We start from the raw sequence: 12,456 nt of genomic DNA, 5'->3' as shown, positions 1-12,456 counted from the left end.
GCAGTCTCCAAGAGATGCAGCCTTAGTGGTGGTCAGCACTTAAATGAGGTCTAGAGGAGGTGGAGTCAAGCTCCACCCCTTCCTGGAGCACAGCTAAATTACTCTCACCTGTGCTCTCACAGCTGACCAACACTTGCCTCAGCTGATTAATCAGAGGTTCAGGCTGTGATTAACAATTTCCCATACAAATACATTCAGTTCTTCTAAATTGCTCTTCTAAACAATAAACTATTTTCATACACAGTCAAAACAGCAGTGCAAAGGGCGAACATACCTGGTATTTCTACTTGCAGTAAAGAAAGGAGTTTCAAAATAAAAATGGGTATCCAACAAAGTGCATCAGTAAACACAATGAAAAAAAAACGTTTGGCAAGCGTCATCTCCTTTTTAATATGATTCCGAATTTCTGTAGCCATAATAGCTGTTTGGTGAACACTGTAGAACATACTTCCATAGGAAAAGACAATGATGAGAAAAGCTGCCAAGTTTACACCTGTTGAAAAAGTTTAAATTAGTTACTTCTTAAAAGCAGACCGGCAATTCTGCATCACTTGTTTGCAAGTTGGATAATGAAGAAAAACCCCTTGCTCTAAAGTGCCAATCCCATATAATTCTTCAATCAAACATGGAATCTCTACTCCAGTAATTAAATTATCATCACCTCACAAATGTTTGCTATTGGAGCCAAACAGCACAATTTTTTGTTTCTCTGACAACAGTCTATTTCTTCAGGAACTCAGTGATCCTACCTTCTTTCCAACTTCTGAGCCCTTCATACATTTTAAGATACTTAAGTATCAAACTAGTATAATAAAATAGATTGGAAGAGGTCTGTGTGAAATGTGAACATTCCAACAAAGCTGTCAAATCTATTTGAAAATCAGCTCCATTATTGTATATAATGAAGGCTCTAATCATGTATCAGGAAGAAAGGCAACTTACCTAAAAAAATGACAACAGAATAAATCTGACTTCCTGAACTTTCTGATTGCTCTGAGTGAAGAGGGAAACAGACGCCATTGGTGCCATAGTAGTTCCTGAAAAATTCCTTATTGCTCAGTGGAATAAAAGCAACAACAAACCCAATTATCCAGATAAGAACTAAAATGGAAATTGTCCTGCATTTTCTGGGCTTCAAACACCTAAAAGGATAAACTATGCAGATGTATTTCTCCAAAGTCAGGTAAGTCAACAGTAAGACTGACACCTCTGTAGACAGAATAGCCAGCGATCCCACCAATTGACAATGAATACTGTCCATCCACAACTGAGCGTGCTTGTTGTATTCTCCACGATATTTAAGATCAAAAGCTCCAATCACAAATAAATATATTCCCATCAGACAGTCAGCACCTGTGGGCACAGTGCTTAACATCATTATTTACACATCTGAATTTCCCATTCTCTTTGTGTATATGTCTATTGAAAAACAGACATGCACACATTAGTACACATTTTTAAGTCAGCTAATACATAGTTATAAAATCAATGTTAGAGTTGGAATGATACTGTGAATTATAATGAAGGCCACATAGTTCAAAGAAGAACTGACAAAAAGGAGTAACAGAGCTGAATTAACAGTCTATGTTTCATAGTTATTTTCAGAGTTAATATATTGAATCTTGAGTAAAATTAGCTTTCAAGCTTGCTTCAATTTATAGAAATATGCTTTCAAATCTTTTTTGAGTTGGACTAAAAGCTTAGTTTTGATTTGTCCATCTTACAATAATTCAAAGCTGATATGCACAGGCTTCTACTAAGACACGAAAGCAGTCAGCAGACACAAACAACAGTGTTATTCCTCCCGATTAGCTTAGTAGGGAAAGGCAGAAGGCAGAGGGAAGCTCCTGTGCATGCCTAGGGTAATGCTAGAGGGACTTCTGTGACATTCACTGAGCTCCTTTTGGAGCATTAGAATGAGAGTTTGTATTGCGGATCTCTACACTACCAGGATCCTTTACGTGTCCTGATAGTGACAAGAGGAGGTTGGCCTCTTCCAGGTAATAAATAGGTCACAAGTTGTGCCAGAGGAGGTTCAGAATAGACATAAGGAAAAACTTTTTCTCTACTTCATCTAGTTCAACCATCCTCCCATTACTGTAGCTACAACAAACCACTAAACCATATCTCAGAGGTCCTCATTCAGACAATATCCAGATATGATTTAGTAGCTTAGGTAGTAATGGTGATAGAAGGACAATTGGACTAGATGATCTTGTAGGTCCTTTCTAACCTTGTGATTCTGTGACTCTATGATTTAATAAGAGGAAATCCTTTACTCAGGGAACAGTGAGGCCCTGGCATTGCTGCCCAGATATTGCTGTGGGTGCCTGATTCCTGAAGGAACTCAAGGCTGGGTGGGTCCTTGGGCAGCTGAGCTGGTGGGGGGTAACCAGCCCACAGCAGGGGTTGAGGCTAGGAGGGCTTTGAGGTCCCTTTCGACCCAAGCTGTTCTGTAATGCTGTGAATAGTGTTTACACATGCAATTTGCTATTTATTCAAACACGCATACCAAAATTTAGGTGTATGGGCCTTTGAAAAAAATCAATTTTTTTTTCTTGTTGAAAGAAATCGAGAAATTGGCACAATATCTACAGCACTAAAATCATGAAACCTTTGCAATTCATGAACTTTTTTTTGCTGTAGAACAAAGGTAGCATCCAACAAGTCTTCCTCATATGTAAGATAGAGCATTTTGTATTGCCATTCACAAGAGCGTAAGGTTCAGTAAATCTAATGCTGGAAATGTGTCACCATATTGTAATAACAAATACTGTACACACTATGAGGAGATTAAAACAAGATTCTTCTACTTTCATGCATGAAATGAATACTCACAGCAGAGAGACATAATTGAGATGGCGTGGAGCTTATTTTCCGATCTGATGTAAGGCCTCATACAGATAACAAAAATATTTCCAAAGCAAGTGATAGCAGATACAACCCAGACAAACACTCTCTGTATAATGCTAGCTAAAAGGTTCTCCAGTGATGAAATCCCATCAGTATTAGGCTTACAGCTGCGCACATGAGGGGCATATCCACAGTACTGGAACTTCTTGAAGTATCTAGTTATGAGGAAAAAAGACAGAAAAAAATATGGCTTTATTTTTGTCATCAGGATACAAAACCTCTTTGTAAAATGTTCAGAAATCATATCCCAAAAGAAGAAAAATGAATTTTAAACTATCTAATTTGATAAATGTTTGCAAGCCACTTTTCAGACTGGTTTTTTTTTTTTATTATTCAGTAATCTGCTAATTGTGAAATTCCAACCAAAGAAAACAAGCTGGAATAATGATCTACTTACATGTGGGAAAGGTTTTTAAGTGGTATGAACATTCTTCTCTGGATGTTTGCAATTTCAATGCCCTCCAAGCTGCTGTAAACAATATATTCTCAATAAAATGCAATAGAAACTCAGGAGAAGAAAGACAAATTTGCTGAGCATTTATATTGCATTCATATGATGAAATTGTGAATTCATATTATGAAATTAGAGATTAAATTAATTGTGTCTACTCAGTCATTCTTTTGAAACTTGAATAGAAACCCTAAGTAAAAGCTGAAGTGGAACAAAATGAATCACACTTTATTTTTCTAAACTTCCTATTTTTCAAGAATCACACAGAAGGCAGTTTTGGTGCTCTCAGCAGTGCAATCAGTGATTGCCCTTCCCAGGTATTGCTCTATGAACATTCTTTCATCATCCCTGAAAAAATAACAACTTGTTCCAGTAATGACATTTTAAAATTCTGCTTTCTATTCCACATATTGCTTTACTGGGCAAACACACCACCGCAGGAATGCAGTATTTTATTGTGTCAAGAGCAGAAGGAAGCTGGTACACAGAATTCTGCATATTAGGGAAAACGTTGGACTTCTGGTGACAAATACATAAGATTTCTTATTTGATTTTTTTTTAATATATGGAAGATGGCACTATAATTTTTCCTACAGTATTAGGCCAATAAAGTGTAACTGCGCAGGTTACTCTTTCAGAACGTCAATTCCTATATTCTAGTCTAATATCTTTAAATTTGCAACCTGAGAAAACAATTGGTTTTCCTTCTGCAGAACCTTGTTTGAATCCACAGTTAAATGCCCGGAGTGCAAAATTGTTGTGACCTCTGCATAAATTTAGGCAAAAGAAGATAAAAGTATCAGTCTTAATGGTTATTTGTTTTGGGCAGTTCTGCTATGAGACAAGAATAAATCCCCAAATATAGAAACCTATAAATTTTAGTTGAGCCCTGGAATTCATCCTGGACATGATTTCCTTAGCTATACCTACTATTTTAAGCTAAGAAAGAGGCAATGCATATTCTACAGACCGAGGGCTGAAACATACTATTTTGTGTAGATCTGTCTCAAGGCTTATCAGCTTTTTTAACCTGAAGTCCTGATCATTCTGTTGCATGAGTTATTTGAATGTTAAATAATGAATGAAGGATATGCAGTAGCTTGAATGCTAAGGAGGTATCTTATAATTTTTTTCTGTGCTTAGACAGTTATGTTCCTGTAACTTGCACACTTACTCACTACATCACTCAGTCTTTACAAGGGTTCTGAAGTGTTTGAATAGAAAAACTTGATACTTACAGGGATTTGAGTTTGGTTAGAAAATCAAACTGGTCTATTTGTATTTTCTTGATTGGGTTATAAGAAAGGTTCCTGTAAATACAACAGAGACTTAAAGTAACATTATACATCTTCTTTACAGCCTGTTCAAAGATAAAGTAAAACTCTGCTTGCTAAATACTCTTCCAATGGAAAGAGTAGCTGGATGCTTCACAGCTATGCTATGGCCACATACACTCACACGCACAACTGTAACCCCAACCTGATGCTTGAATGTTTTGACTTAGTAAAAGAATGTAGTTGAACTGCACACATTTAGAAACAAAGTTTAGTTTGGTATTTTAGTTGATAAAATCCATCTTTTCATAATAATTTCTGTGTATTTAAAAAAGAGAGAGAGGCAACAGAAAGTAAAAAGACATTGTTAGATACTGTCATTCTGTGTAAGAATGCTACTAGATGTAATTCTCATTTCTTCTCCCTGTAACTCTTCCTTATGTTTTTGTTTAGATACTAAGTATCTGCAGCTGGTTACACTGGGTTGCCCCGGTGTGTTGCGATTGCTCTCAAGTGCACTGGAAAAGAAGAAAAATAAGGTACTGCACATGCTGGGTACTGGCTAGAAACAGAGATCATCTCAGTTTTGTATGGCAAGGGTAAGCTCAGGGACTTTGCAGGAGGATTAGCCTCCAGTAAAACCACTGCTCATGGCAATGTACAACAACAGCAACAACAAATCAATGCTTTCTCAAAAGGTACATTGTGTTTACACAGCTACTGATGCACAGGGGAGTCTGGCTGCTCCCCTGCCCCTCTGTCTTCCTAGTTTAAAATCAATGCAGGATGCAGGATTAAAAGTGCTGGCCTGAGCTCTGGAGAGATCTTCAGTTTTGTAACTAGAGTATCTTCCAGATTATGTGAGAAAGACCAGGACTTTTCAGCATTTGAGAATGTTTCCATGCATGTTATGGAAAAGAGAGAATGCCTTTTTTTGTTTGATTGTTTTATAAGATCTTATACCATTCTGGATCTCTTTTACTAGAAGAAAGCACTTGATAACAAGGTATCTCTATGAAGATCTTACCCTTTTAGTTTTTAAAGACAAAACATCACATTAAAAACTCATTGAAATGATGAAGTTCTCCTAATATAGCTAGCATAGGTCATTTTGCATATACCAACAAGATCTAGAAAAAAATAGAATTTGAATTTGCTCTCTTTTTGGATATGAAAATGTACAGGAATTATTCTGGGCAAAATGCTAAACATAAAATTAAGGTTAATGATATGAAATTGCTTTTGAGTGAAGTGTTTTTTAGGCAAAGCTTAAATGATTCATACAAACAGAGATGCTCTTTTTTTTTCTAGGCATTCATGAGTGGAAGTATATCACATGAGTAATGTACAGTCAAGTATAATAATAATAATAATAATAATAATAATAATAATAATAATAATAACAACAATAACAATAATAATAAAGAATCCTTACAGTTGTGAAAGCTCCTTTAGATCCTTAAACACATATGCAGGAAGCGATTCAATCTCATTGCTAGCCAAGTCCCTGCAGAAACAGCCAAAGGTGGGATATAGTAAGTTCTCAGTAGGTTCAACAATTCTGCTGAAGAGTTTTGTAATTTCAAGACACACAGTTTCATTCTATTTGACAAATAGAATATTACATGTTAGATAGTTTACATGACACTTGGACTATAAAAGAATGCTGTTAAAATAACATGGAAAGCTAAATACACCAGATTTCTCTTGGTCTAGTTATTTCAAAGACATCATTAGATACATAGTTTATTATTATTTTATTTGCATCAAAAAGAAAGTAAAATACCTTTAATTTATGATAATCAATATTTGGAAAATAAACCAAAGAAGTTTATGACTTGTTTTACAAGAAAGAGAAGAAACGGACTCACAGCTCGTCTAACATTTGGAGAGAAGAAAAGCTGTTTTCATTCAAAGAGCTGATTTTATTTTGCCTCATCACCCTGGAAGGAGAAAGCAAACACATATTTCTGCTTCTCAAAGTCTACTTGGTTTTGAAGAGAACTTTTCAAAAGGTTTTTAAGCTCTTTCTTACCTGGATCTTCAGAAATCAGCCTCACTAATTCAGTTAATAAGCTCACTGGTTACACAATTGCACAAAAAGCTTTTGTTGTCTATGCACACGTGAATATATTGCATGTTCTTTCAGCTGTATTGGTACCTACCAACAACTAAAATATAAAAGTATTGCAGAATAACAAGAAAGGCACAATTAACTACTGATTGCTTTGAGATTTTAAGATTATTTCAGGAACAAAACTAATTATTGGGAGAAGTTTGAATGTTCAGACTGTTCCTTCTGGCAAGCTCATTTAGCTAGGCTGCCATTCTAATGGTCTTTATTCACTCCAAACTTTCCTTTATCCATAGGAGATCAATATAAATCTGCTGAGAGCATGAGAATGATATACTGGGCTAGAAGGCTTGGGACCTAACAATATTCTGGACACTGTCTCATAGCTGTGCAACTCTACCCCTATATCATCTGCTACTGCACTCAATCCTTGATTGAACAATCTGGATTTTATTCTGATGGTTATTCTGTATTTATATTTATATAAATTTATATTTAAATAACCACAATATTCAGGAAAATTTCAGCTCATTCTCACTAGCTAGTATATCCTATTACTTACAATACAGTTAAAGTGCTGCAGGAGATGAAAGTGACATTTCTTAAGTGATGAATATGGTTGCCTTCCAAGTCTCTAGGATACAAAAACAAAACATGTAAATAATTTAATTGCAATCAGGCTGTTATTCTAATGTAACTAAAGAAAGATTCTAACAGAACATTGTCACTGCATGAAAAAGAACAGAAACCAGACATCTAATTTCTCTGCACACCTGACTAATGACTCCAGGTCATCAACCCTGCTGTGAACCAGCAGGCTTTCTGTAAGATAATTCCACTGTCCATTATGAAAAGTGCTACAGAAGTACGATAACAAAGAAAAGAAAATATTTTTCTAGTGGAAAATAAGTTATACTTACAGCCAGTTCAGTCTTGGCATATATTGGCACAGAGGTTTGTCAGGCAAATGAGCAAGAGAATTATTCATCATCTCACTAGAAAACAACAACAAAACCCAAACAAGACAAAACAGTATAGCTGGCTATATTTGCCAAAAATGACATAACGGAAAAAAAAATCTCTTATCTTTGTGCTTTTAAAAAAGGCAGAAAGCACTCAAAGCTTCATTCATTTCTCACAGCTTTAGAGATACCACTGTTTTCTTAAAATTCTATATAACTCATGTGGCATTCTGTGAAACACTGTTTTTTCCCTAATCATATTAGTTACTGGGTAAAGGAAAAATGTTCATTTCATAGCTTTTAAATTTAAACATAGCAAGTCATTGAGAGCATTTTGACTGTGCTGTCATAACGTAATTTCTCTTAGTCACATGGGAAGGGGAGATGGAGGGAGGCTTCTCTCTGGGATGCTGGAGACCAGGGGCAGGTTATGGGCAGGGTCTTGGAAGTTAGAGCAGGAGCCGTGCGGCACTGTTGGCTCCCCATACCCTCCCGGTGGGCAAGTGGCACCCACTGCTGCAGCTGGCATATTTTCTTCCTCTCAGGGCCATAAGTCTGTACTTTTCTTTCCCCATCTATCTTCCTACACTTTCCCAGATAACAAATATCCACTGATGCCCAAATCTACTGTGGCATGCAAGAAAAAGCATTTTTCGACTTTCTTGGGAGACTTTCTTGGGAGTTTAGTGCTTGCCCAGGGTATTTGTTGTAGATTCACTTTACAAGGTGTAGGGCCTCACACATCCTCTCCAATCTGTCATGGCTTCAGGAAAAGCAATTCCGTTCCTATTGATCATGATAGTTTGTAACTACTGTTGGGCAATTTATCTGTTTCTGAAAGGATGGGCTCCTAATGGCGTGGAGATGAATCTGAAATAGAAGTTCTTCTACAACAGCAAACAATATGGTGTGATGAGCAATCACAGGCATTATAAACAGATAAATACATTCATTATATATGACCTTTCTGTTCTTTTAAGTAATGTTTTTGGTTCTTATTCCATACTTACAGGAGAATAAGTGATTTGAGTCCATAAAAAGTTGATGGAGAGATCCGATTTATCCTATTATTTTCAATTATCCTGTAAATTATAGCAAAACACATGTCAGACTGAGAGTTGTCTATAGTCTCAAATTAAACAGACGATAAAAGATAACAATTCTTCAAATGCTCATTCAAACTCCTTAAATGATACTGGCACTCTACTGCATAGTAGGTCAGGGTATTCATATTCACTTTCTTTCAGAATAACGTAATATTTTTAAGAAATATTTTTAACTAAAAGTAATTGCTTTTGATTTTATCCCCACAAAGTGCAGCATGAGTTCCTTAAATATTATCTGGTACAAAAGTACTGCTATGCACAAAAGTTTAAACAGCCCAAATGTTTCCTTTATCTTGCTTTAATTACTCCTTGAGAAAACAAACATATCAATTAGAAAGTAACATACAGCCATTCAAGTTTATGGAGATCTTCAAATACGTGAGGCTTCAAGCTGGTTATCTTGTTGTTACTCAGGTATCTGAATCAAGATCAACAAAAGATAAACAAATGAGATGCATAAGATGCATGAAAAAAGTCTTTTAAAATTTTTCCTTGATAACTGGTGCAGTTTTTTGTCATTATTATTTTTGACTGTGGCAAATTTTTTTCTTCTTTTTGAAAAATAGCTCACTTATAAGCAAACACACACTTGTATGTGATTCCAGCCTCTGTCTCCCCAGGAAAACCAGCTTTCTGTGGCATCAGGAGATGTTTAGGCATATGTCTTTAATTGAAATGCCAGAGCAATGTGGAATTCACCATAGCAAGGACTTTCTGAACAATTACATGAGATATTTTGTCTTATAGGAAAGAAAACACAGCATGCTGAGCCCTTTCACCATGACACTTTTGAGCCCCATTCCAGTTTCATTACATGGAGTGATTAGTTCCATGAGTTTTCTGGGGTCACATTAGTCTTTGCTAAGGTTATCAGTCATAAATGGAGATGCCCAAACCATTGAAAAAGAAATGTGGGGAAACAAAGGGCAGCACTATAAAAGATCTGGGACAGTAGTAAAGGCAGCTGCAATAACAGATAATCTAACACAGTTGTGAAGGAAATATAAGATGTACAACATTAAAAAGAAAATAATCCCTTCACAAGCACTGCAGAGACAAAAGACTGAACTGAATGATGGAATTTATGCATCTTCTCTTTCACTTAACTCTTTCCTTAGAAGTCTGAACTCCCTTACAGAAAGGTACTGCAAAATAATGGAGAGAAAGAAAAAGTGTTCTTTCCATTACTGATACCGGCTGCTTGTGTTCACTACCATAAACCAGAATAGCATGTGAAAGAGCTCTAACTCAGCGCAAGATCTTGCTTGTGTTTTACTACTTTTTCCATTATTTCTGACCATCATACTGTCTCCTTCTATTCTGCATATTTGGGCAATAGTAGTGATTTATGGAGCCCACTCCAGTATTGTCCTGTCAGATAAACTTACACAGACAGAGCACAGATAGCTCTCAATCTTTATTTTCTCATTCATACCATGGAGATAAACCATTCTGTAATTTCCTAACTCTGAAACAAATAAGAGAGTGATATCTGCAGCAATTCTCAGAGCTGCTCCAGCTTCTCTTGAATATTCTTAAAGCAGTACTTACAATTTTGTCAAGTTGTATAAACCTTTGAAAGCGTGTTTGGACACAGCTCTGATTTTATTATTCTGGAGATACCTAGGAAGATAGAACAAAACCATCAAAAATCAATTCTCCATAGCATGCAAAGTCAAAGGAAGCGTAAGTAAAGAATTACAGTTTGTCAGCTAAACTGGAAAGGAGGCCGTCAAACTTTCTTACATCCTAGATTTGACAATTATCATGTCAGAATTAGTGTTGCAGAGACTACAACTAAGTTTCAAAAGAAATAAAAAATACTGGCAGAAATATAAAATTTGTTTAATGGGACATCTGGTTTGCCTACAATGAACAAAGAAATGGTTATGCTCAATCTCCTGATAGATAAGCCCTGTGGACTGAGCTACAGTGACAAAAACACCAGTTTTTACAAAATGGGTCTGTGACATTCACTGTTCAAGTGCTTTCTAAACACATACAACTCAGAGATGTGTGAAGTTAGTATTACCAACAAACAGGAAGGTATGTTTGTACTCTTAATGAAAACGCATCTTTAAAGGCCTTAAGACAATGGTACTTAACAATGTGAACACAAGATGGTGCTGCAGTACAGAACAGCAGCCACAAAAGTTGACATCCAGTAGTTTTCCTAGGAACATACAGTCTTAGAATTTTGCTTGTAATCCCTAATGAAACTAACTCTATATCAAACAAAAATCATTAAACCTACGATTTTTGAACCGTATCTGCATAAACACACACCCTGTGTTTATATGTTATATGTTATAGCTATACTGCCATAACAATTTGACTAGTTGGGCTTCTAGCAGGAGGTTGGAGATGGATGATCTTAAAGGTCCCTTCCAACCCAAATCTTTCTATGATTCTACAGCATCAGCAGATTGGTAGCTGCCATTCAGAAGTAAAAATGAATGCCATGTGAGAAAGCCTCCCATTCCAGTGGAAAGCTTAACTCTTCACACTTTGATTTTGCTGAGCAAATGGATTCAAGCTTCCACTTCTTTTTGGCATATTGCTATTCATTATAAATCTAACTTCATTCAGATGAAATTTTAACATTTTGCTGGTACAAACACCAATCAATATAGTAAAAAAAATACACAGAAATTATAGCTTTGGAAAAAAAAAAAAGAGATGCCAATCTAATTATTTGAACCAAACAGGTTATATGGTTGGTGGAGTACTGGAGTGTGAGACAAAAGAGAATTTTAAGTGTAAGCTGATGCTTGTCACATTATGCATTGTATGAGTGCCAGACAGAAAGAGAAAGAATGCATATTTAAAGATCTTAATAGTTGAAATGCCCTCTTACAGATTTTTAAGGTCTTTGTATTTTCTGAAAACATCAGCATAAAGTTTCCTTAGCAGATTCCTCTGAAGAGACCTGTAGGAATGAATGCACACAGTAAATCTGCTCTGTAGGTATATCGAGGATGAATTTATCCTATTTCACACAATTCTAACAATTTCACAGATTCTAATGCATTTTCACAGTAAATCAAATGATTTGGCTGAAATTTCTGTGATAACTGGCTTTTTCCAGTAGAGTCAGGTTATATGGACTGCCTCTGCATTGCTTATTAACTATAAAGATGTAGCTGTGTTATTTACCGTCATACCCTGTTTTTAAAGTTAAACAGAATCAAATCCATTTGCATCAACCAATTCAAGTAGAGTTTATGCTAGAAGTGAGTTTGAGTTAATGGAGACTGTGAAAAGGCATAAAAAGAGAAATAATTTTACACATTGTTGTAATTTTGTAAGCAGCTGTTATTCCCATTTTCCTCTTTTCATACAGACAGTATCCTTTCAATCCTCTTTGTCCAGATGATTAAAAAAGTGTGATTCAAACAGCACGAATCAATTTTAACCGTGTACAAGCAAAAGCATCATCTGTAGACCTGTGAAAGGGGTCTATATCACTATAGGGTTGAACAAAGATGTGCCACAGGGCACTCCAAAGAACTGGTAGAACCCCAGTCAGTGGAAAGACAATAGTTTTCCCTCTGAAAAAAGAACACACTCTTCATCTTTGAGACAAGAAGCTTCCTTTGGAAACTTGTTGTTCATTCATTCCTCATATCAGATAGCCGACATGAGAAAAAGGTCTGTTCATTGGGAACTGAAAGAC

General features: G+C 36.0%; 1 protein-coding gene across 4 annotated transcripts in view; it reads right to left on the bottom strand.

Annotated features, from left to right (window-relative positions):
• The window catches only part of RXFP1 (relaxin family peptide receptor 1), a 42,389-nt gene that overhangs the window by 2,111 nt on the left and 27,822 nt on the right, over positions 1-12,456 (bottom strand). For 2 of the 4 annotated variants that reach the window (XM_015860873.3, XM_015860875.3), the window contains exons 5-17: positions 11,638-11,709; positions 10,332-10,403; positions 9,127-9,198; positions 8,685-8,756; positions 7,633-7,707; positions 7,275-7,346; positions 6,510-6,581; positions 6,074-6,145; positions 4,603-4,674; positions 3,311-3,382; positions 2,839-3,068; positions 943-1,353; positions 275-493 (exon numbers count right to left, since the gene is read on the bottom strand). In XM_015860873.3, the coding sequence (XP_015716359.1) occupies positions 275-493; positions 943-1,353; positions 2,839-3,068; positions 3,311-3,382; positions 4,603-4,674; positions 6,074-6,145; positions 6,510-6,581; positions 7,275-7,346; positions 7,633-7,707; positions 8,685-8,756; positions 9,127-9,198; positions 10,332-10,403; positions 11,638-11,709 (1,583 nt within the window). Of the gene's footprint in view, positions 1-274; positions 494-942; positions 1,354-2,838; positions 3,069-3,310; positions 3,383-4,602; positions 4,675-6,073; positions 6,146-6,509; positions 6,582-7,274; positions 7,347-7,632; positions 7,708-8,684; positions 8,757-9,126; positions 9,199-10,331; positions 10,404-11,637; positions 11,710-12,456 lie in introns of those variants that run through there. The other 2 variants (XM_015860876.3, XR_014945728.1) reach the window with 2 other exon arrangements.

The sequence above is a fragment of the Coturnix japonica genome, chromosome 4 (assembly GCF_054131305.1).
Source record: "Coturnix japonica strain WE chromosome 4, WE-NBRP24, whole genome shotgun sequence".
Taxonomy (NCBI): Eukaryota; Metazoa; Chordata; class Aves; order Galliformes; family Phasianidae; genus Coturnix; species Coturnix japonica.
This window is presented reverse-complemented; position numbering and strand designations above follow the sequence as displayed.